Here is a 26,307-nt window from a genome sequence, read left to right as displayed (position 1 = left end):
CCTATAATTTACGTAAATAAACTGCATAATTTACTTACTGATGAGGTCTAGTTTAAACAAGGCATATAAGGCCCCAGGCGATGGCTCATACCTGTAACCCTAGGACTCTGGGAGGCCAAGACGGGGATTGCTTGAGCTTAGGAGTTGACGCCAGCCTGAGCAAACATGGTCTGCACTAAGACTAGAAAAATTAGCTGGGCATTTGGCAGGTGGCTCTAGTCCGAGCTTCTTGGGAAACTGGAGTTTGAGGTTGCTAAGAGCTATGATGATGCCATGGCACTCAACCCAGGGGAACAGAGTGAGACTCCCATCTCAAAAGAATATAAAATGGAATGAAATGGTATTCAAGAAAGCAGAGGTCCCCATAATTTTTGTTTTACTTTTTTTTTTTTTATCACTACTATATCCCTAGCACTTATAATAGTGTCTGGCCAATAATAAGAACTCATTAAAATGCTTGTTGGAAGAACAGTACAAAAACAAATCTTTGGCATTTCTTATGTGTGAGAAATGTCTATTCTTAGTGGTTTGCCTTTACATTTATTTTTTTATAAATGTTGTTTGGATGAGCAGAGAAATATTGAAATTTAATGTAGTTAAATTTAGTAATCTTTTCCTGTATGGTTTTCTTATTTAAGAAATTTCTTCTGCAAAGTGGTAAATATATTCTGCTATATTTCCTTCCAGCCCATCTTTTTCTTATTAATCTACAGTGACTTCTCTGTCCTTTATTAAGTTTTACTGAGTCTGGTTGTAGGCTCTCTGTTTTGTTTCATTGTCTGTCTATCCTATTTCTTTTTTAACTGCTAAACAATTGATGTTGTTGAATAGCTAACAAGCATCCTACTGTGAGCAATTGTTTTCTGGATAAGCTTAAGCTGTTGTAAGTGGATTTTTCTTATTTATACTAGAATGGAATAGAGGAACTTGTTAGTACAGATTGCTGGAATTTCTGCTTTGTAGGTCTGAAGCGAGACTTGAGAATTTGCTTTTAGGCCAAGTTCCCATGTGATGTTGATGCTGCTAGTTCTGGGACCACACCTTAAGAACCCCCCTTCTGGGCAGCGCCTGTGGCTCAAAGGGGTAGGGCGCTGGCCTCATATGCTGGAGGTGGTGGGTTCAAACCCAGCTCTGGCCAAAAACTGCAAAATAAATAAAAAAAAAAAAAAAAAAAAAAGAGCCCCCCTTCTGTCCACTGCTCTAAACAGTCGTTATTGAATTCTTATCCCAGAATTAATATGTCATCAGATTTAAATTATATATTGGTACTAAACAATATATTAGAAAGTCAGATTTATTTAAAACGTAATATCGCAAATAAACACATGAATATGTCATATTTTTATTTTAAAATGTTGCTTTGATTTTTTTTTTTTTTTTTTAAGGAATATAAATATGAATGGTAGGCTGGATGTGGTAGCTCAAGCCTGTAATCCTAGCACTCTGGGAGTCCAAGGCAGGTGGATTGCTTGAGCTTAGGCGTTCAAGACCAGCCTGACCAAGAGGGAGACCTCTATCTCTACTAAAAATAGAAAAAACTAGCCATGTATGGTGGCAGGCATCTGTAGTCCCAGTTACTCAGGAGGTTGAGGCAAGAGGATCACTTTAGCCCAAAGGTTTGAGGTTGCTGTGAGCTATGTCACCATAGCACTCTACTGAGGGTGATGGAGCGAGACTCTGTCATTCATAAATAAATAAATAAAAATGATGCCCTCCAAAACTTTGATAGTATACTCTTGTGATCTTGGTTGTTTTGTTTTTTTCTTTATAAATATGAATTATTTTCTTAGATGGTTTTTTTTTTTCTAAATATGAATTATTTTCTTAGATGGTGAAAACTTTGAGCATAGGTCTCTTCAAACCTAACTACTAAATAGGAACTATTAATTGAGTAATTTAATGGTAATTCTTCATATTAAAAGAATCACTTTTTACCAGTCTGCACTTAAAGCTTTCTAATTTGCTCGTATCCGAAAAGAAGACCTTATGGTGCGAGATAAGGACCACCGACTCAAATTAGGAGTTCAAAAAGGAGCCTTTTATTAGCCAGGGGGATGTCTCAGCAAAGTCTAAGGCAGACTAAGTGAGAGAGCATGGAAGGGTCTGAAATTGGGATTTTTATAGTCTGAATGTTGGCAAAGGAAGCAAAAAGTTGGGCTGAAAGCTGACAAAAGAAGCAAAAAGCAAGCGTGGGGTCATGATGACCCCTTTTACAGAAACAGACCTTGTAATTTAGCAGACAGATAACATAAAGGTAACATAAAGCAGATCTGGCAATTAGCAGACAAGTAAAACAGTTTTTCTTTTTTAGAGCTCTAGCTTATTACATCCTTATCTCGGTCTGCCCCGGTCAGGGGGTGATGGTCCTTGGCACCGTTTCAGAGCTATGGTATTCTTACCTTTTTCTCTGTTCTCTATTCCTCCTCCCGACCTCATCCCCTGGTCTTAAGGGGGTGGTTTACGGCTACAGCAGCCAGCATCATCTCAAAGAGAATTATAGAGAAAATGTTTCAGACAAAGATTGGTAAATATTTCAGGAATTATTTTAGTATTTCCAACAGTCATATAGGTGAAATTTGAAGTTCTCTGGGTTCTAACATTTTTAAATTGCCTTCTGATATAAATCTGATGGCTAAGTCACTGGTCAATAACCCATTAGGAATATATGTTAAAAATTGTTGCCTTGTGAGCGCTAAAAATGTGATTTAATTGTATGTTTGCCTGAAATTGGTTTGTTTTAGAATGGACCATAACATGGGCCCGACAGATGCATTAATTCACAATTGTGATTGATCCAAAATATCATTATTTAGTTTCATAGTCTCAATTTATTAATGAAAGAGATTAAAATAATGATGAATAAAACATTTTAATATGATATGTGAATGGCAAAAATAATCAATATATCTCTAAAATCTGAATATAATTGTTGCTATATTTGTGTTATAAATGATTCCTTACAAAAAAGCAGTCCTGGTTTTACTGGAACATTCACATTTTAAGAGTTCTCAATTTCGTTGTTTCTGAAGAACATGAGCATTACTGAAAGTGAAGAAGTTTGTGCTCCAGTTGAATAAGAGAGGTGCAACTGAAAAGTTAGAGATATATCACACTTCCTTTGATTAATTAAATGGGATGGGAACATATTTTATCTCACTATTCAATTCACTAAAATGTTAAACAGGTAAAACAAAAAGATAATTATCAGGAGTTTTTAGGTAAAACTTGTGACAGGAATTTAAAGAAAAGAACAAAGAAAAATATTAAAAAAAAAAGAAATAACCGGGCAGCACCTGTGGCTCAGTCAGTAAGGCGCTGGCCTCATATACCGAGGGTGGCGGGTTCAAACCCGGCCCTGGCCGAACTGCAACAAAAAAATAGCTGGGTGTTGTGGCGGACGCCTGTAGTCCCAGCTACTTGGGAGGCTGAGGCAAGAGAATCGCTTAAGCCCAGGAGTTGGAGGTTGCTGTGAGCTGTGTAAGGCCACGGCACTCTACTTAGCGCCATAAAGTGAAACTCTGTCTCCACAAAAAAAAAAAAAAAGAAAGAAATAACCATCATGAAAGAATACTGTTATGAAAGATCTCCCCCCATACACACTGAGAGCTTGTTTGGCTAGCATTAATTCTTAATACATATGTTATATTTCAGTGGCCTTAATCTGCAAACTAAAGGCGGACATTTTCTCAATTAGTCATTTTCAGGTTTGTTGCCAAAGATGCTAATTGAAATTCAGGACAGGGAAAAATACATCATTGGCTTTTGTGTATCTGTGAAAGGCCTTCTTACTGGATCCTGCTTGGTGTAAAAGCTTCTCTTCTCCTCTGCAGACAGACCCCGCGTGTGAAGTGTGTACAGCAGGGTCTTCAGGGGACAACACAAGGGGGCAGGCGGTGGCCAGCCGGAAGCCACCCTGTGCTCTCTCCTCCCCAGCGCAGGTCCAGGGTGTTTGAGCCCCAGATAATTAGGTACCAAAAGAAGATGCTCATGCTTTCCAAAATTCTTTCCCAGGGCTGGGGGAAGGGAGCCAGCCTTTGAGCCCCTCTGTGGAATTCTGAATGTCCAAGGAGGGGAAAACATGTTCTCATCCTCCAAACGCTCCATTTTCTCCCTAAATTAGTCCTTTCTTTGAGCCAAATGAGACTTTACTCAGAGCTCCAGGCGATGGCCCTTTTGCTCTCTGTTTCCACAGTGCTTCCAGCCTCCTTTCTAGTTTGGAGACCCCCCAAATGAGAAATTCATCTCTTTGTTTTTGTGAAAGAAAGTGGATAATTGTCACACTTTATGGGGGCAAGACATGATTGCAAGAGGGACTTTACCTAACAATTGCAATCAGTGTAACTGGCTTATTGTACCCTCAATGAATCCCCAACAATAAAAAAAAAAAAAGAAAAAAAACAAAAAAAAGAAAGTGGATAATTTCTATGGGGCTTCTAAAAGTTGTTAGGAGCCCAGGAAGGTTGACTTTAGAGAGTCGTGGAGCACAACCTAATTACTGACCTTTTGTTATAGATCTGTTTCCTTCCTTATTTTCTTGATCCTGGCTCAGACCAGATGGCGCCTCAGATAAAAGGCCCCTTGACTAAGATAAAAGACCCCTTGACTATTACATCCATCATGTGGAATGTTAAATATACCCTTTCACAAAAGAAACACTGCCTGTAGCCAATCACATTGCTATAACTATGTGTTAACCTTGTATGGAAAATGTTGACATCCTTTAGGCTTCCCAGACCTTGTCTATATAAACGGCCCTCAAACCTCTTCACTTCAGAGCCTAGAACCCCTGTTTTTGGAGTCTGTGACCCCTCTAGTGGCCATCTTCAAACTTTGTCCTTGAATAAACTCATTTGAATTGTATAACCTGAATCTCCATTTAAGGTTGACAGTTTGCAGAAAACTCATTTTCTCCTTGCATATTTTATTGTTTCCTCTCTGGTTTTCTTGCTTCTGCTTTCTACCTGAAGCCAAAAGATAATGTTGGGGTATCTTAATGAAAGGAATTCAGACTTAGGTGTCAGGGGGAGGTGGGTCAAAACCTACATCTATCATTTCCTGGCTCTGTGGCCTACCCCAATGTCCTTAATCTCTTTCTCTTTGGGCCTCCGTTTACTGTAATCCCAAGCCTGAGCCACCAGGCCTGGCTTAATAACTCATTTTATTGCAGTAATTAATGGTACCAGGGCAGCATGCATATTCACAGTGATAAAGAGATACTATCAGGTAAGAAAACTGTCATGCCATTGTTCACAGTGGTGCTTCGCATCTACAAAGAGAAAGAAAAAGAAAAATCAAGCAAGTAAGAAATAACCAATCCACTTTGGGAAATGAGCAATGGTTTCCTGACTTCAGGGTAGATTATAGAAAAGAGAAAAGATTTTAGTATTTTATATCCGCAAAAGCTCATTCCAAAATAAGTCAGTATACTTAGATTGCAATACCCAAGTCACAAAACCGTATTTTTATTAATAAAAAATAACTTGCAGCCCATTGAGTGAACTTTAAATGATCGTGCTGCCGTGTGAAACGGAATATCACGATTACTGGATCCGCTGTGTGCTGGACAAATGCCAGCACAAGGCAGTACTTTGCTGATACAGGGTGAAGTGTATTTTGTGCTGCAGCAAAGCTATCTATAGACTTCAAAAAATAAAGATTCTATCATTATACCACTAACTAAACCATTCAAAATCTTACACACAGTTTCAAAGGATCTTTATATTATATGATTCCATTTAGGAAGGTCCAAAATAGACAAATCTATAGAGATAAAAAATAGATTAGTGATTACCTAGGGCGGGGTGTGTGTGGAAGCTTTGCAGGGTGGGGATGGTGGCGTTAGCCTCTAAAAGGTATGAAATTTATGTTTGATGAAAAACATGCTTTGGAAAAGTTCTAAAATTTATTGTCGTGGTGGTCACAGCTATGTGACAATATTAAAAACCATTGGTGGATCGTACACTGTAAAGGAGAGAATTGTAGGTAGTGAATGAAGTTCACACACACACACACACACAGAAAGAAAGAAAGAAAGAAAATCTCAGCCAAAAGGCTTTCCTATTGGCTCAGTGCCTGTAGCTCAAGTGACTAAGGTGCCAGCCAGATACACCAGAGCTGGAGGGTTCGAATCCAGCCCAGGCCTGCCAAACAACAATGACAACTACAATCAAAAAATAGCCAGGTGTTGTGACGGGCGCCTGTAGTCCCAGCTACTTGGGAGGCCAAGGCAAGAGAATTGCTTAAGCCCAGAAGTTGGAGGTTGCTGTGAGCTGTGATGCCACTCTACCCAAGGAGACAGCTTGAGGCTCTGTCTCAAAAAAAAAAAAAAAAAGGCTTTCCTATTAAATACATGTCTCACACCCGACATTCCAAGTTGTAATGTCAGTGCTTTTTCATCTATTTTATTGTTTAAAACAATATCCGTGTCCTTTTAATGTTCTTTTACATAAATAACAAGAAAAAAACTATAAATCAGGATATGAAAAAAACCTATAAATCAGAATATGGAAAGACAGTCAGATATTATTTATTTTGCACCATTTATTTTAACTGTTTAAAATAAAAGAGCAGATGTTATGCTGCTGAAAAAATGTTGCTTGTGATAGGTGTTTGAAATGAGGCACTGAAATGTGATCTGGTCCTGAGACAGGCTGCTCTCTGGCTTCTGATGGAGGAAGGTCTCCCCTGGGACAGGTGGCTGTGTCAGATCAGTCTAGGGGAGTTCATTTTTCATGGTGTTCCTTCATTCAGAGCAAGATTTGCATATACCTTAAAGTGAAAATTACAGTCTCGGTTTCATGATAGTTTTACTACTCATGCAGGGAAGGAAAAAATTCTCCTCTCCCTTCTTAAAATCTCTGGCTAAGCCTAAGAATTAAATTAATCTAAGGCAGATCAGCAGGAGAAAAGCCTACAAGTTTATAATTTTGTATGTGCGTGGGAGTCCTCACAAGAAAACGAAGACCTGAAGAAGTGACCAGAAGCAGAAAACATACACATCTCTTAGGCAGAGAAATGATACATTATTAAAGGATTGACAAGACAAAGCAATTTGGGCTGGAGCAGTAAATTGTGAGGAAGTGACTAAAGGTAATGTGGAGGAAAAGTAGGGGATGGTAAGAGGTATTTTAGTACATTTATTATACATACCTACCTCAGAGTCTATTCTGAGTCTCTGGTGATAAATCTGTTCTTCTCTTCCTGGAAAATTTATGGCATGTTTGTAAGTACAAAAGGGGAGGCCAGAAGCCCTTTCTGCATCTTCTGTTTCTCCAGTACCTGGAGGTCAAAATGATCAGTGTGCCAAAGTGGCCTGTTGGGGCTGCACGTCCTGGGCTCCTTCAACTGTTTGCTCAGTCTCTGCTACTCAGGACTTGTTCGCCTGGTCTTACCCCTTTTTGCAGCTGTCTACTCCTCTGCTTCTAGTTTTATGCCATTATTTAAATTAGGGACCGCACAGTTGGAAGGAGTCTAGATTGGGTGACCTTTGCGCTTTACCCACCCCACTGTGTAGATGCTGCCATTTTCTACCGTTTGAGAGTAACATTCTCCAGTGATTTGGTCTGTGGGAAAGGTCTCGTGGTGGAATCAATTTAGCAAACCACATTTGCTGTATCTTGCTCTTATAGCATCTCAATACACTCTAGCCTATTAAAGGTTCTGAGAAATCCAGAAGCAAAAAAAACAAAAAAAAGTATGTAACTTTATTTAACGTAGAATTTCCCAAGCTTACTTTTGCGTGGCTCCTAGAAACCTTCCCTAGAACCAGCCGCTGCAGAACACACTGTGGAAACAGTGTCCTGGAGTATAATTCTCTCCTCCTTTATTACTCTTCCCCAGCCATGACCAATCGCTTCATATTTATTTTTTTTTCTTGCTAAACATGTTTATTTTAAGCCACATTTCAAACTTACTGTATTTTACGATTGCTTCGTTGTTAAGGCTGGATGGTGTTCTACATACTTTTTATTTGTCAGTAACTCTCCTAAAGTTCTGTGAAGACTGTATTACTACCTGACACAGCCATAGAGGTTGCCTTCTTATAATTTTGGAAGATAATCCCTCTGTATCCATCAGCTTGTTATTGGCTAATAATACAGAGATGTGTCACTCTGTCTCTCATTAATTTTACCCATCCTTAAAAGAGATACCAAGTCAGATCAATCATATAACTATATATGTTTATATAAATATATATATATATATATACACACACTCACCTTATAATGGAAGTTTATAAGATCCTTTCCTTAGAGCATATTTCTACAGAGAGAGAATAATGTATAAATACACATGAATGGATGTCACCAATGAGGGTTTTTAAATACTGGAGAATTTCACATAAAGCCTGTTTTGTAGGTGGCACTCATAGCTCAGTGGCTAGGGCGCTGGCCATATACACCAAGGCTGGCAGGTTCGAACCCAGTCCGGGCCAGCTAAAACAACAATGAGAACTGCAACAACAAAATAGCCAGATGTTGTGGTGGGCGCATATGGTCCCAGCTACTTGGGAGGCGGAGACAAGAGAAATGCTTAAGCCCAAGAGTTTGAGGTTGCTGTGAGCTGTGAGCCACAGCACTCTACCAAGGGCAGCATAGTGAGACTCTGTCTCAAAAAAGAAAAAAAGCCTGTCTTGTAGAGATTCTTTTTTTCCCCAATCTATGAACTAAAACATATGAAATATACCTGTACTTTCCTTCTTTCTGCTATGTCCAGCTGAGCTCATCTCAGCAAACACTTTCCAGCTTTCTTCAAGTCACCACCAATCCAGTCCAGGCTGGAAGGGATGAGACTGAGCTGGGGGATACAGAGGCCGTGTGTGGGGTGCTCCCCGGATTCTGGGGACACAGTGATTAACAAGGACTGAGAAAGTGCTCTCATGGCTCTTACATCCACAGGGGGAATGACAGCCAATAAACAAACGAATCAAATAGTGACAAATGCTTTTCAGACTATTAAAATAGTGTTATGTGAGTCTGACTGCTAGGTGCTTCAGATAGAATGATCTTAGAAAGCTTTTGGAGATGATACTTAGGTTGATTCTAATGAAAAGACAAAGGAGTATGAACGGGAGGAGGACATCCAAGAGACAACTGGTGTATCTGTAAAGCAAGACCAGCTTGAGGTCTTTTAGGAACCAACAGAAGGCCAGAGAGGGGATCTTAATGGGTGAGCGGAAGAAAGATCCATCCTAAGCTCTTGCAGGGAGGCCAAAGCAGGTCACATTGGGTTTTGTTAACCTTGATAGGGATTTGAGAATCATATTGTGATTGCTTTCATAGAAATGGAAATACGGTGTACAGGTTATTATTTTTCACATTTTTTGGTGTGTGTGGTGACAGGTGCTCATGTTTTATTTTCTTACTGCTTGCCAATCATGGAGGGAATTTATGATTCCTACGTGAAAAGATCTTTTTAATGTTAGTTAAAATAAACTCTAAGAATGCTGCAGGGCACATAATGAGCAGAGTCCACCCCACCAGTTCAGTTAATCTCCTCTCCCTTTAGGAGCAGGGGTTCTCAGGTCTAGGAGGGGGAATTTTTTTTTTTTTTTGTAGAGACAGAGTTTCACTTTATGGCCCTTGGTAGAGTGCCGTGGCCTCACACAGCTCCCAGCAACCTCCAACTCCTGGGCTTAAGCGATTCTCTTGCCTCAGCCTCCCAAGTAGCTGGGACTACAGGCGCCCGCCACAACGCCCAGCCATCTTTTGGCTACAGTTCAGCCGGGCCGGGTTTGAACCCGCAACCCTCGGCATATGGGGCCGGCGCTCTACCAACTGAGCCACAGGTGCCGCCCCATGAGGGGGAATTCTAAAGCATTCTCCTGTTGTGTGCCATTGCTTCTCTTTTTTTTCCCGCATTAGTTTTTTCATTATTACTATTATTGTTTGAAACAGAGCTTTGCTCTATCATTGGGGCTGATATGCAGTGGTGCCATTAACAACTCACTGCAACTTCCACCTCCTGGGCTCAAGCTATCTTTTTTTTTATTGTTAAATCATAGCTGTGTACATTAGTGCAATCAAGAGGTAAAATGTGCTGGTTTCATATACAATCTGAAATATTCTCATCAAACTGTTCAACGTAGCCTTCATGGCATTTTCTTAGTTACTGTATGTAGACATTTGTATTCTGCATTTAGTAAGTTTCGCCTGTACCCATTCTAAGATGCACCGTAGGTGTGGACCCACCCATTACCCTCCCTCCCCCATAACCTCCCCCCTCCCTTCGCCTTCCTTGGCCCTTTCCTCATAGTCTTGTGCTATAGTTGGGTTATAGTCTTCATGTGAAAGCTAGAATTTAGCTTCATAGTAGGGCTGAGTACATTGGATACTCTTTCTTCCATTCCTGAGATACTTTGCTAAGAAGAATATGTTCCAGCTCCATCCATGTAAACATGAAAGAGGTGAAGTCTCCATCTTTCTTTAAGGCTGCATAATATTCCATGGCATATATGTACCACAATTTGTTAGTCCATTCGTGGGTTGATGGGTACTTGGGCTTCTTCCATGACTTAGCAATTATGAATTGGGCTGCAATAAACATTCTGGTACAGATGTCTTTGTTATATTGTGATTTTTGGTCTTCTGGGTATAAACCTAGTAAAGGAATTATAGGATCCAATGGCAGGGCTCAAGCTATCTTGACTCAACCCTCCACAGTAGCTGGGACTACAGGTGTGTGCCACCAAGCCCAGCTAATTTTTTTTCTATTTTAAAATGAGACAAAGTCAATCTTACTCCAGCTTACTCCGGATGATTTTGAACTCCTGAGTTCAACTGATCCACTGGCCTTAGCCCCCTAGTGTGTTAGGATTACAGGCGTGAGCCATTTACCACATCTGCCCACACTCACTATTCTTTTTCTTTTTTCTATTATGTTTTTTTTTAGTAGAAACAGAGTCTTACTCTTGCTCAGGCTGGTATCCAATTCCTGAGCTCAAGCAATCCACCACCTCAGCTTCCTAGAGTGAGAGGATTATAGGTGTGAGCCACCATGCCTGGCTTTTTCTTTTCTGTTTTTTTTTTTTTTGAGACAGAATCTGTCTCCTGGGCTCAAGTGATCCTCTTGTCTCAGCCTCCCAAGTACCTGGGACTACAGGTGCCTACCACAACACTTGGCTATTTTTAGAGATGGGGTCTCACTTGCTCTTGCTCAGGCTGGTCTGGAACTCCTGAGCTCGGGCAGTCCACCTGCCTTGGCCTCCCAGAGTGCTAGGATTACAGGCATGAGCCACTATGCCCAGCAACACATCCATTATTCTTTTTTTTTTATTTTTGTGGTTTTTGGCCAGGGCTGGGTTTGAACCCGCCAACTCCGGCATATGGAACCAGCGCCCTACTCCTTGAGCCACAGGCGCTGCCCATACACATCCATTATTCTTGATCAGGTTTTTTAGTAGAGCTCAGCACTATCTTATCTGGAGGAAAAAAAAAAAAAATGAAAGGGATAAATGTATGATGAGTGATGGCAAAAATAACAATCTCCTACATTTATTATGAAATTACAGAACGTTGTTGATAGAATGTAATCATTGGCAAGTCAAAAAGCAGGATTTTTAGCAAATTAGTAAGACCAGTTTTCTTCCTCTGGGCCTTATGTCTGTTCACTCTTCCTCAGGCTGGTCTTAAACTCCTAAGCTCAAGCAACCTGCTCTACCTGGGCCACCAGTGTTTCTAAAGTGAGTCCTTCACTTTAACCAGTCTCCCAGCCCAAGGACTTCCTTTTCCTTATTAGCATCAGGAGTTTTCATTAGTTATATTATGAGTTGTTCTTATTAAATTTGTAATTCTTATTAACAAAGAAGTAATTCTTACTAACAACAAAGTAATTCTCATTAACTTTTCTGTGGTCTTAAATTGTCTTGACATTTACTATTTCACTGTATAGGATTTTGTGGTTATTTCTCAGAGTATATAAACCAGATTTCTGGCCATACAATTTGTGTGTATTCTCATTTATGTGATCTCTTGTATCTTAACATTTTTTTCACAATTGTATATGTTTACATAAATAGAAAGCATCCAATTTATTGAGCTTCTGATAACTTTATACATATTAAGGAAAAGTAAATAAATATATATTTACTCAGTTAATGGTAGATTTTTCAAGAAATAGAAAAAATATTAAGATTTCATGTTTCTGCATAATAAAATAATTTCATGAAATATCCTAATTTGACTTCACAGCCAAATTCTAGGGACTCTACTAGGTTTCTTTTTGTTTATTTTTTTTTCAGACAGTTTTGTTATGTTGTCTCGGTAGAGTGCCGTGCCGTCACAGCTCATAGCAACCTCAAACTCTTAGGCTTAAGTGATTCTCTTGCCTCAGCCTCCCAAGTAGCTGAGACTACAGGAGCCCTCCACAACGCTCAACTGTCTACTAGTTTTCATTCTATACTTTTTGAGCACATATGCTCCAAGTATTGTCCAAGGAACAGAGAATAAAATAATGTTTCTGCCTCTAAGTAGCTCAACAATATATTGAGGAAAATTTTTAAGAAGTCTAGTTATTTAATAAATTTAAGTATATTTTACTTCATTGTACATTGTTCTTCCTTTGTTCTTCTTTCTAAAATACACAAAGCACTAGGAATCATGGCTCATTCCTAGAATCCCAGCATTATGGAGGCTGAGGCAGGAGGATCACCTGAGGCCAGGAGTTCAAAACCAGCCTGGGTAATGTGACAAGATACATACCCCACCCCACAAAAATTAAAAAAAAATGATTAGTCAGCCTTGGTGCCAAGCTCCTATAGTCCCAGCTACTATGGAGGCTAAGAGTGAGGCAGAAAGATCACTTGACCCCAGGAGTTCAAGGGTACAGTGAGCTATAATTGTGCCACTACAATCCATTCTGAACAACAGAGCAAGACTTTATCTTTTTTTTTAGAAATTTACTTTGCCACCCTTGGTAGAGTGCCGTGGTGTCACAGTTCACAGCAACCTCCAGCTCTTGGGCTTAGGCGATTCTCTTGCCTTAGCGTCCCAAAAAGCTGGGACTATAGGCGCCCAACACAACGGCCAGCTATTTCTTTTTGTTGCAGTTTGGCCAGGGCTGGATTTGAACCTGCCACTCTCAGTATATGGAGCCGGCACCCTACTCACTGAGCCACAGGCGCCAGCCCAAGACGCTGTCTTTTTAAAACACACACACATACTCCACACATGTCCAGGTGGGGTGGCTCATGCCTGTAATCAATCCTAGCACTCTGGTGGCCCAGGTAGAGCAGATTGCTTGAGCTTAGGAGTTTAAGACCAGCCTGAGGAAGAGTGAAACTATCTCTACTAAAAATAGAAAAATTAACCAGGTGTAGTCCCAGCTACTAGGTAGGCCAAGGCAGGAAAATCTCTTGAACCAGGAGTTTGAGGTTGCTGTGAGCTAGGCTGATGCCTTGGTACTCTAGCCTGGACAAGAGAGTGAGACTCTGTCTCAAAACAAAAATACATGCAACAAAGGGCATCATCTATGCAATGCTATTTTTTATTTTGTTTTGCCATTTGTATACCTCTTTTATTCATTTCACAGTTATAAGAGCCTAAAATGTTCTAGATTTTCAAGATATAGCTATATAACAAGACAGAAAAAGTCCAATTTATTCAGATGTGAAAGGAAATATAAATAAATGTAAAACATATAAAAATTAAATAAGCAGCCAATTCTGAGTAATGATTAGTGCTGTTCTTCCCACATTCATTTTCTGAGTACATATTCTATGCTAAATACCGACCTATAAAGTTAAATTACACAGGGTGATGTGAGGGCAGAGGGAGAAGGGAGCTGTTTTCTGGTAGCTGTGCAGGAAAGGCCTCCCTGAAGAGGCCTCCTCATTTGAACTGAGACCTGACCTGACAAGTGGAAGTGGAAGAGTTTCTAAAATGCGGTTCCATGAGTCTGTGGATAGATTTCACTAAGGCCATAAGCTTGAATTGGAAAAATAATTACATCTTTATTTTCATGAAACTTGGACTGAAATTTAGCATTTTCTTCCATTTGAATGTAGGCAACAAACTTCAGTGGTATTAATAGCAGCTATTACTGTGTGATCAATAGAAAATATAAATATCTGATCACATCATGGTTTTTTGCAGGTGTTTTGAAATACCTGTATTGCTTTGGTATGCCACCAGGTCTGATTATAGTTGTGGTAATAAGGAAGAATATTGATTACTGTATTGCCATAAATTACTGGGTATGAAATGAGCCCCCATTTCAGGTGCTTAAAGCAACCACCCATGTTTCTGTGGGTCAGCAATCTGGGCTGTGCTCAGCCGGGCAGTTCTTAGGGACTTGCTGGTGGCTGTTTGTGTGGCTCCCGTCATCTGGCAGCTCAACTGACCCGATGATGGCCTTCCTCCCACGCCCAGCCAGCTGGTGCTGACTGTGGGCTGGGCAAGGTGGCTCCAGCAGCAAGCTAGCCATGGCTTCTTCACATGGTGACAGTGTCCCGAGAGAGCAAGAGTTGCAAAGTCCCCTGAGGCTGAGTTCAGAACTCACCAGAACTTCCACTGTCTAAGGCCAGCACTGTCTGTCTGAGAGGACCCTACACAGAGGAGTGTGATTAATTGGAGGCCATGACTATTCTAATCTACCAAGCTATCATATCATAATTATTTGAATATTACAATAATGTAGCTTTATGATAACAGAATCAGTATCTTTTGTAATTCTATCTTCTATTCTCTTTAAAATACTGTTCTGGGAAGAGGTTCATAGGTGTCATCACATTGTTAAAGAGGGCATGGTCCCATTGATGGTTCAGAAGTCTGATCTGATCTGAAGTCAAGGAGTTATGGAAAGAAGAGTATAAAAGTCTCGAGACAGAAGCGAGCTGGCGTGTGCAGTGGGACCGAGGAGCAGAAGGAAAGCTATTATGGCTGTATCAGTGATGGAGGGGCAGAGTGGGCAGAGAGAGGGGCAGGACCAGATCTTGTGACTTCCGTGAAAGATTTTGAAACTTGCAGTGGTGCACTTCCTCCCATCACAGAGTCTGAAAAGTGGGTATTGTTTGTAAATTTAATTTTCTGACCTTTTTCAGTCATTGCTAACATATTTCAGTTATCTAGGCCGAATTAAGGAAAATTTTTGCTATTCCATCTATCTATTGTGGTATGTTGCTGCATACTTTCCAGAGTTGAAAAAAACTGCATTTCAACAGTATTATGTACCAATATTTACTCTTCTATAAATCCAGTCATATTTGCTTAAAATAATCTTCTTTAGAGAAATAAGAAGCAGAATCCCCCACCCCCCACTTTTTAGTTCTTAGGAAACTCATAGCAACGATTGGTGAGGTTCCTTTAAGTTGCAACTCTTATTTTCAGAACACTTCTGAGTTGTTGTAATTTATGACCTAGGGAGGACAGAATTCCTTTTAAGAGATCAGCATTGATATAAACAGAGGGAATCTGAACAGGGAGGATTAGGCTAAAGTCACTTAATGGATCAGAGGTGAATTATTAAGGGGTTGAAGAAATGACTCTGTTAGAGTTGTCAATTTATTATAATGAGAACTAAAATGAGAAAAGCCAGCCTGGAAGCGTTCTGACTAACAAGGAGCCCAGATCCCTTAGGTACAAAAGATGTTATATATAGTAGGTTGAATGCAGGTTTCCAAGACAACCAATTAGTTTGCATGGCCTCAGGATTGATTATACACTCCATAGGAGATTACATTAAATTGATGAAATCTGCACACGTCTAGGGAACCCCTTACAATCCAGACAGTGAGTTTTTATGATGACAAGACAGAGAATGGATAAAAATCTTGATAGCAAAAGGGCCTTGGCTCTGCACAAGTTAGGATTTGTATTTGTACTATCACCAAGTTGAATGTCTTGCAAACTTTCTTAGCTGTCTTCCTTATCAGACTGCAATTCATGACTGTCAGTGGTGTGACAGTGACTCTCTCCTTGACCTAACCTTAGTCTTGCTCTTGTTCTGAAAATAAGAGTTGCAACTTAAAGGAACCTCACCAATCGTTGCTATGAGTTTCCTAAGAACTAAAAAATGGGGGGTGGGGGGGTATTCTGCTTCTTATCTCTCTAAAGAAGATTATTTTAAGAAAATATGACCTTAGTCTTGACCCCCCTTTTTGACCAGATATCAACCTTGTCCCAAGCCCAGCTTTGGCCTTCCCAGCCCAGCCTTCACCAAGAATTCTGCTAAGTTCCTTGATAGCTGGTCAAACTCTTTATTTCCCCCGCCTTTTTAATTTCTTTCTTTATTTTATTTTATTTTATTTATTTATTTATTTTGAGACAGTCTCACTATGTTGCCCTTGGTAGAGTGCTATAGCATTACAGCTCATAGCAACCTCAAACTCTTAGGCTTAAGCGATTCTCTTGCCTTAGCTGCCCAAGTAGCTGGAACTACAGACACCTGCCACAACGCCCAGCTTGTTTTTTTGTCGCAGTTGTCATTGTTTAGCTGGCCTGGGCCGGGTTCGAACCCACCAGGCTGGGTGTGTGTGGCTGGTGCTGTAACCACTGTGCTCGTAGCGCTGAGCCTGCCTTTTTGATTTCTAAGTTCTTGCACTGCCCTTAGCAAGAGTCCTGCCAGGCAAGGGTAGCAAGAGCCCCCCCTACCCTGAATGTCTCCTTTAGTTACTTAACACGCATTGACCCCCTCACCCTGGTCCTCAGCTGTAACTCCCCACTTGCCCTTGCTGGATTCTGATTTTAGCTCCATCTCTCTCCTCTCAAATCGCACTGGTCTTGAATGAAGTCTTCCTTACCATTTTAACAAGTGTCAAAATGCTGTTTTTTTTAACATGTCTTCTTACCAGAATCAGCAATCCTTTATCTTCTCAAGACTCTAAACAGATGACCACTATTTAGAGATTCCAGTGTCCACCTTAGAATGACATTTTTATTAGCGAAAATTGAATCAATGATTTTGAAGCTGAATTTTCCATTTTTACATGGAAGATTGTGAATTTATAGCTTGCCCTTTTCTTTTCTTTTTTTTTTTTGCAGTTTTTGGCCGGGGCTGGGTTTGAACCTGCCACCTCTGGCATATAGGGCCGGCACCCTACTCCTTTGAACCACAGGCGCCGCCCTCTATCTCGCCCTTTTCACATAAGCATAAGCAGAACCAGGGAGAGCTGTTGTGCTCAGGGATGAAGTCAGGCGAGAAAAAAATCACCACCTTCAGATAGAGGTGACTGAAAACCAGAGTCAAAGGAGGTTATTGTGTGAAGTCAGGATCTGTAGAAAGGAAAGCAAGGTGAGGGACATTTGAGAACATACACTGGAAAATCGAGGCATCTCTTAGGGAAGTCCCTAGGTCAGGACAGAGACCTTTACAGATTTTCTAGTGCTTGCACTGTCACCGTCCCTCCTGCAAGGGCAATATCACATTGGCTTCTGTCACCGGAGATTACTTTTGCATGTGTATTCCTTTCTCAGGGCTGCTGTAACCAAGTACCACACACCAGAAATGTCCCTCCTTAGGGCTCTGGAGGCTACACATCTGAGATCCAGGTGTCAGCAGGGCTCTGCTCCCTTGCCAGCTCTCTTCTCTCCCCTTCCGGGTTCCTGGTGTTTGCTTGTGCTCCTTAGGGTTCTTCAGTGTGTTGATGTATCGCTCAGTCTTTGCCTCCATGGTCATAGGGTCTTCTCGTCCCTCTGTGTGTGTCTGTTTCTGTGGCCCAATTTCCCTTTTAATTTTTTTTTTTTTTTTAGACATAATCTCACTATGTCGCCCTGAGTAGAGTGCCCTGGTGTCATAGCTCACAGCAGCCTTAAACGCTTGGGCTCGAGTGATTCTCTTGCCTCAGCCTCCTGAGTGTCTGGGACTACAGGTGCCGGCCACAACGCCCAGCTATTTTTAGAGCTGGCGTTTCGCTCTGTCTTAGGCTGGTCTCGAACCTGTGAGCTCAGGCAATCCAGCCACCGTGGTCTCTCAGAGTGCTAGGATTACAAGTGTGAGCCACCGTGCCTGGCTCATTATATATTTTGAACTAAAACATAGTTTATACTTTTCACACAAGTTTATGGAAAAAGTTAAATGTCTATGTAATTGTTTAATTTGTATCTTGCACTTTTGCACATAAGACCTGGTGGCTATAAAATCAAAGAAGTAGGCTCCTCTGCTTGTCTTCTACAGCTTTCCCAGCCCAAAAATGTTTTTCTCCTTTTTCTTTTTTTTTTGATACAAAGTCTCTGTCACCCTCAGTAGAGTGCTGTGCTGTTATAGCTCACAGCAACCTCAAACTCCTGGGCTCAAGCAATCTCCTTGCCTCAGCCTCCCAGGTAGGTGGGATTACAGGCGCCCGCCACAATGCCTGGCTATTTTTTTTAGAGGCAGGGTCCCGCACTTGCTCAAGCTGTTGTCAAACTCTTGAGCTGAAACAATCCACCCACCTCTGCCTCCCAGAGTGCTGGGGTTATAGGTGTGAAGCACCACACCCAGCCACTGTGCCCCTGTCTTTTTAACACAAATGGGATCCTAACATGCATACTAATCTATAACGTGCTTTTTACATTGAATAACATGTTGTGGCTATACTAACATTTTGTACGTTAACATTCCTCTTCATTCTTTCTTTTCTCATTCTTCTTAATTTTGTGATGTTCCATTCTCAATGGATGCAAGATAATTTGTTATTCCCCTCCAAAACAATCATTAATTTGAGACTATTTCCAACTCTTTGTGTATGTATATGTGGATTTATTTCTCTTTTTATTTGCCTCTATGAAAATATATTTCAGAACTATTTTTAGATGTTATATTGCTGTGTCATTTGTATGCGCTTTTAAATTATTGACATGGATCACTAAATTGCCATTCAAGAAAACGCAGTAGCAATTTACGCCCAGGAGGTATTTTTGTTATTATTTTTGACTACCGGGACTTTACATCTCATAAAATCTAGAATGAGAAAGCTTTATATTGATTGTTATTCTGTTGTTTCAGAACAATGAGATGGTGGAGCTGCAGAGGATACGGATGAAGGATGAAATCCGGGAATATAAGTTCCGGGAAGCCCGGCTCCTTCAGGACTATACTGAGCTAGAAGAAGAAAATATCACATTGCAGAAACTAGTGTCCACATTGAAGCAGAACCAGGTAAGGTGTAAGACATGGGGGAGGGCAAATACATGACACTTGGATAAAAATTTGAAAAAAGAAAAACAAATGTTAATTAAGAAAGAGGGTCCATTCTAGACTCAAGGAGACATAAGGGCTCCTGTAATCACATGTCCTATGTGGATCTTGATGGAGACTGATTTGAACAAACAAACTGAAAGACGGACAAATTAAGAAAACAGGAAATTTGCCTGTGGACGGGACATTATTGTTCATTTTGCCAGGTGTGATCCTGACCTTATGTAAGAAAACACCTGTGTTTTTCAGAAATTTGGATGGAACTGTGTGTGAGTGAAATGGCATATCTGGGATTTGCTTTAAAATACTAGAGTACATGTTTTCTTTTTCTTTTTTTTTACAATGGAAAGGGGGTTAGTTTAAGCAAATATGCCAATAAATTATTGAGTCTGGGTGATGAACAAAAAAAAAGAAGAAAGAAATTTGGGGGTTATACTCCAGAGGGATCTACATCATACTAAATTTAAATCTCCTTTTTATTTCTCGGAAAGGAACTTGTCAAAATTTATTATTCGTCCTTAATCGTCTCCTTATAATATTCATGTGCTGAAATGTCCCAACTCTCCTATTTCAGCTGAAATATAGAAGAAAAAAAATACACCTATAAGTAGCATAGTATACAGTAAAGATTTATTAAAGAAGAAGATTTTAATGTATACTTTTGCTGTATGTTAATTTATTTCTGGAGTAAGTCAAATGTATCAGAATAAATGTAACCTGATAGCTTCTCCTTAAAAGCCCAAGTCTGTAAGCTCCTTTGTACTACAAAGCTATATTACAATCACTTGTCTCTCGCTTGTTTTTTTTTTTTTTATTTTTGTAAATTGCTTTCAAATTGGAGATGGAAATGAATGATGAAGTATAAATCAGAAAGAAGAAAATCATAATTTTAGAAAGGCCTGATTTCTTTTTCAGCTGTAACCTGACTACAAGATTACATTTGTTGGTTTAAATAATCTTTTTCTGTGGTGGGGTTTTACTACCTTAATTTTCCTGATTGGTTTGCATTTGGTATTTCCCACTTATTAATAATTCTCTTTTTTAATTTTAGAAAGAATTTCCTTTTTTTTTTTTTTTTTTGAGACAGCGCCTGAAGCTGTTGCCCTGGGTAGAGTGCTATGGCATCACAGCTCACAGCAACCTCAACTCCTGGGCTTAAGCAGTTCTTTTGCCTCAGCCTACCAGGTAGCTGGGACTACAGGCACCCACCACACCTGGCTATTTTTTGGTTGTAGTTGTCATTGTTGTTTGGCAGGTCCGGGGCCAGATTTGAACCCGCCAGGTCTGGTGTGTGTGGCTTAGCCACTTGAGCTATAGGTGCTGAACCTAGAAGAATTTATTAATGAATATAGTTGTAGCAAGTAGGTAAGCAAAAGTGAATTGGATGTTCAAGGTTTTTTCACGGTGCTTCCTCAACCACAACTTCTATTCTGGTCTAAATGCTGTTGTAACCTCTCAGTTCAGGTCAACAAACTACGTGCCAGGCACTGTACTAGGCTGGACAGATAGGAGAATCCATAGGGCATGATTCTTGCCCTGGATAAACATGGGAGGCAGCCCAAATAGATGCTTCTATTTCTACTCCCTTCTCAAGTTTTTGTCTGTGTCCAAATATTACTGTTTTTTGATAAATAAAAGGAAAGATTAAGAGGGTAAAGGAAAAATCCAGAAGAGGAAAATAGCCCAGGTAGTGACACAACAGAAATTTGATTTCTGATCATCGCCACTTCCTCCCAGCTTTGGAGTGTTGAGGGAACAAGATGTCTACTAAGGAGTGTGGGAGTAATCTCAGTCCATAAAAAAGGGGTTTCCAGGCTATTCCCATGTTACTGCCTTTCTTTGCCCTATAAGCACTGAATTCCCAAGTGAGTCCTGATTTGGCTGGGGGTAAGTGAGCTCACAGAAGAGAGAAATTTAGACTTAGAAGAATTTTTTTTTTTTTTTTTTGGAGACAGAGTCTCACTTTGTCACTCTGCGTAGGTGCCATTATGTCACAGCTCACAACAACCTCCAACTCTTGGGCTTAAGCGATTCTCTTGCCTCAGCCTCCTGAGTAGCTGGGACCACAGGCGCCCGCCACAACGCACAGCTTTTTGTTGTAGTTGTCATTGCTGTTTTAGCTGGCCGGGGCCAGGTTCAAACCCGCCACCCTCGGTATATGGGGCTGGCACCCTACCCGCTGAACCACAGGAGCCACCCCAGAAGAATATTTTTTTTAAAGATGCTTCTCAAATACTTCTTAAAATAAGAAGGGTAATTTTTGTGCTTCTCTTTTTGGTCACTGATGAAGCATGTGGAGGACTTGAAACAAATTTACTTGAAGTGCAGCTATTTAAAGTGGCCATTCCTTCCCATTCCTTTTATCCTCACTGCCCTTTGCATAGGTGGGAGGTAACCAGGCTGCAGAGTCCTGATGGCTGCGGGTAGTAGACTGATTTACTCTGGAGGTTAAGGAAGGCCAGTATTATGTATTCTTGAAAGACTGCCAAGGTATTCATGAATATTCATTAGCCCAGGCACAGTTTCTGGGGGAATGTGTATTGTCAGTCTGGCTGAATACTTGGTGCCTTTCTCACGGTAGTTGCAACATGGAATCCACTGGTTAACTCAGGAGTTTAAGAAAAGGGCAGAAGGAAATTTATTTATCTCTTTAAGTTTGCTTTCAAGATGTCATATGGTAATCTTCCCAATTAAGTGTCTAATTAATGAATTCAAAATCATTGTCCTTACAGAGGGCAATGCTGGTTTGTTCCCTGACAGACAGGTGCATGGCAATGCCAGAAGTCTGTCCAGCCAAGGAAATGCTATGTTTGTTTCCTACTGTTGGCCTTTATGTGTCAATGTTAGTATCTATCATAAACTCTGTCTAATTAATGAAGTATAAGTATAATATTTTTTTGAGACAAAGTCTCACTCTGTTGCTCAGGCTAGAGTGCCGTGGCCTCAGCGTAGATCACAACCTGGAACTCTTGGACTCAAGCAGTCTTCCTGCCTCACCCTCCTAATTAGCTGGGACTAAAGACACCTGCCACAACACCCGGCTAATTTTTTCTGTTGTTAGTAGAGATGGGGTCAGTCTTGCTCAGGCTGGTTTGGAATTCCTGAGTTCAAGCAATCCTCCCATGTTGGCCTCCCAAGAGTGGTGAGATTGCAGGTGTGAGCCACTATAACCAGCCTAAAGTATAATATTTTATGTCCAAATGCCACAGATATTTTTCTTTTGAAGAGATGACAACTGGTATTCAGTTACAAAATAGGGCTGAAGGTTGCCTTGTGCAGAAGCTCGCCACTTAGCAGCTGGTCTTTCAGCCTGGTTTGATGTTTCTTTAAACAGCAAAGCTACTGCCATTGTGAAATGCTAGTTCAAAGAAGATTTTTCCCTTGAAGTTTAATTTTTCTCTTAACTAAAAAAAAAAAATTTTTCTCTTAACTGTTATTTTCTAAATACAGTGTAATTGTTGTGTAAGTAACACTTTTTTATTAATTTGTTTATTCTCTCTGCTCTGCCCAATATATCACTACTAGGATAGCGCCTGGCTCAGAATAGACATTAAATAGATACTTGTTGAAAGATTGAAAAAAATATTTTTTCTTTCCCTTACATACATCCTTCAATTTACAGAAGGAACTACAATTTAAGATTTCAATTGACCATACCAGTTTTTATTTATGATACTAAATATGAACTATGTGAAAACATTACACAAAACAAACATAGCATTTCCTTGGCTGGAGAGAATTCTAAAGTTTCTGTTATATCCTTTTGTGTGCAGATTTGGTTCAGTGTTCAAAATAAAAAGTCTAACCTTATAAATACATTTTATACTTTTCAACTTTTTTTTTTTTTTTTTGCAGTTTTTGGCTGGGGCTGGGTTTGAACCTGCCACCTCCAGCATATGGGGCCAGTGCTCTACCCCTTTGAGCCACAGGCATTGCCCTCACTTTTTAACTTTTTCAAACCAAAATATTCAAAACAAGTGTAGGAAGAAACAGCAGTCATACAGAAAAATTCATCATCTGTCAGTTCTCCAAGAGAGCACCAGAAGAATCTATCAGTCAAAGAAAAGCTTGCAACAAGAGAAACCACCTTCTGGGAGGCCGAGGAGGGTGGATTGCTCGGGCTGAAGAGTTCAAGGCCAGCCTGAGCAAGAGCAAGACCCTGTCTCTAAAACTAGCTGAATGTTGTGGTAACTACCTGTAGTCCCAGCTACTTGGAAGGCTGAGGCAAGAGGATTACTTAACCCCAAGAGTTTGAGGTTGCTATGAGCTGTAATACCACGGCAGTCAACCCAGAGTGACAGAGTAACACTTTGTCTCCAAAAAAAAAAAAAAGAGAGAGAGAGGGAAAAAAAATATCTGACAGAGCAACACTCTGTCTCCGAAAAAAGAAAAAAAAAGAGAGAGGAAAAAACCCCATCTTGACAGAGCCTTCTTAATGTCTCAAAAGGGAGATTTAGAGAGAAGGGTGTTCACAGAGTTTTAATGACTGGGACCCGGTGATTTCAGGGTAGGTTTTGCATAGTGGAGACAGAGTTTATGACAAAGATTTGAATTAGAGACATAGCAAAGTGAGGGTTTAGGAGTGAATCTTGCAGAAGCTGTTTCATTTGTGCCTGGTTCCCCCCCCCCCTTTTTTTTTTAGTCTTGCTTTGATGCTTGGGCATGAGGGCAGAGGCGTGATCAGAGCTCACTGCAACTTCAAAGTCCTGAGCTCAAGTGACACCCCCCCACCCCCGCCCTGCTTCAGCCTTTTGAGTAACTGGGACTATAGGCGCCTGTGCCATGTCTGGCTAATTTTTCTGTTTTTTGTAGAGACAAGTTTTGTTATGTTCCTCAGGCTGGTCTTGAACTCCTGACCTCAAGTGATCCTCCCACCTTGGCCTCCCAAAGTGCTGAGATTAGCAGTGTGAGCCACTGCACCTAGCTGTGGTCCCATAATTGTTTAACACAGGGGCAGGGAAATCTGCCTGGCCCCAGGACTATATAACATAAGGCAGGAAATTATGTTAATTTCAATTTTTAGAAATGTGATTGTGAGAGGAAGAAATAATAAACTCCATTTGCCTAGTATCTCACATATGGAACTGAAACAATCAATTTTTGTTATCTAAGCATTAAAAACCCTTGTTAAAAATTAACAATTCAAGGCAAGGTGCAATGGCTCATGCCTGTAATCCTAACAATCTGGGAGGTTGAGGTGAGAGGATTCCTTGAGCTCACAAGTTCAAGACTAGACTGAACAAGAGTGAGACCCCTATCTCTACTAAAATAACAAAAATTAGCCAGGCATTTTGGCAGTCCCAGCTACTCGAGAGGCTGAGGCAGAAGAATCTCTTGAACTTAGGAGTTTGAGGTTGCTGTTAGACTGGGGATCCGAGTGAAACTCTGTCTAAAAAAAAAAAAAAAAAAATTTTTTTTTTTTTTTTTAACAATTCCATCATACTTCTATTAAGAAGAACATTTCCTCTGAGAATATATTTCCATATCAGGTAACAATATCATAAGAGGCCTAGGGAATGTGTTCAATTAATTTTTATGTCATTTAACCAGTATTTTAGAGGTATCTTTCTATGAGGCCAGGTACATTTTTAAAGACAAAAGATATGTTCAACAGGCTTATAGCGTTTATAATCCCAGTAGGGAAGACAGGCAATAAACTCCTGACAATTTGGGTAAATGGATATTAAGGTCATGTGTTACATTTGGCAATATTGGGCCAGATTAAGACCTTCAGAGTTCCTAAACTCTGAAAAGATGATGGTACCTACCCACAACCTTTATGTGGTTAAAAATCAAGAGTTACTAACCTATGAAGTTACTATAAGGAATCCCAGCAAAGTACTGATTTTTCTCATGATGACTACTTTGATGTTGTCTTTAAAATATCAAAGAGCAATTTTTAAGCACCTTCTCATTCTTTTTCTTGGGGGCACCACCTTATTGGGTCTGTAATCATATGGCACAGTCTAATAACGATGGCACAGAAAGGAGTGATCAGTTTGCCTCAGTGGCTCAACAAAGACTTCACAGGTGGGATCAAATTCTTAGGTCTTAAAGCAGGGATTCTCAACCTTGCTACTGCCGTGACCCTTTAATACAGTTCCTCTTGTGGGGGAGACCCCCAACCATAAAATTATTTTCATTGCTACTTCATAACTGTAATTTTGCAACGAAAATAATTTTATGGTTGGAGGTCACCACAACATGAGGAACTGTATTAAAAGATTATGGCATTAGGAAGTTTGAGAACCACTGTCTTAAAGGATGAATGTAAGTATTTTTGCAATCATAGCCTTTTCCCAAGCGGAGAACCATGAAGTAACTGGGAAGTTGGCAGGACACAGTGGTCCACACCCCTAATCCCAGCACTTTGGGAGGGCAAGGCAGGAGAATCCCTTGAGCCCAGGAGTTTGAGACCAGCCTGGGCAACATAGTGAGAGCTCATCTCTACAAAATAAGTTTTTTAAAAAAATCACTTGGGGCTCGGCACCTGTGGCTCAAGCAGCTAAGGCGCCAGTCACATACACCTGAGCTGGTGGGTTTGAATCCAGCCCGGGCCCGCCATACAACAATGACGGCTGCAACCAAAAAATAGCGGGGCATTGTGGCGGGCGCCTGTAGTCCCAGCTACTTGGGAGACAGAGGCAGGTGAATCGCTTGAGCCTAGGAGGTGGAGGTTGCTGTAAGCTGTGGTGCCACGGCACTCTACCCAGGACCACAGCTTCAGGCTCTGTCTTAAAAAAAAAAAAAAATTACTCCAGCTGGGCATGGTGGTTCCTGCCTGTAATCCTAGCACTCTGGGAGGCTGAGGCATGTGGATTGCCTGAGCTCACAGGTTCGAGACCAGCCTGAACAAGAGCGAGACACCCCCCGCACACACCCCCCACCGTCTCTAAAATAGCCGGGCATTGTGGCAGGCACCTATAGTCCCAGCTACTCAGGAGACTGAGGCAAGAGAAACACTTGAGCCCAAGAGTTTGAGGTTGCTGTGAGCTATGACACCATAGCCCTCTACTGAGGGTGACAAAGTGAGACTTTGTCTCAAAAAAAAAAAAAAATTATTTGGACATAGTGGTGCACACCTGTAGTCCCAGCTACTTGTGAGGCAGAGGCAAGAGAATCACTTGAGCCCAAGAGTTGAGGTTGCTGTGAGCTTTAACGCCACGGCACTCTACCAAGGGCGACATAGTGAGACTC

At 40.7% G+C, this 26,307-nt stretch overlaps 1 protein-coding gene across 5 annotated transcripts in view; it reads left to right on the top strand.

Moving 5' to 3' along the window:
- BICD1 (BICD cargo adaptor 1) overlaps positions 1-26,307 on the top strand; it is a 239,463-nt gene that overhangs the window by 145,917 nt on the left and 67,239 nt on the right. For all 5 annotated transcript variants that reach the window (XR_008373394.1, XM_053557043.1, XM_053557042.1 and 2 more), the window contains exon 3: positions 18,919-19,071. Coding sequence is in view for 4 of the 5 variants with exons in the window: in XM_053557043.1 (XP_053413018.1) it covers positions 18,919-19,071 (153 nt within the window). In the remaining variant the exon portion in view is untranslated. The remainder of the gene's footprint in view (positions 1-18,918; positions 19,072-26,307) is intronic.

The sequence above is a fragment of the Nycticebus coucang genome, chromosome 12 (genome assembly GCF_027406575.1).
Source record: "Nycticebus coucang isolate mNycCou1 chromosome 12, mNycCou1.pri, whole genome shotgun sequence".
In the NCBI taxonomy this organism is placed as follows: Eukaryota; Metazoa; Chordata; class Mammalia; order Primates; family Lorisidae; genus Nycticebus; species Nycticebus coucang.
The sequence above is the reverse complement of the archived record's forward strand: the minus strand, read 5'-3'. Positions and strand labels throughout refer to the sequence as shown.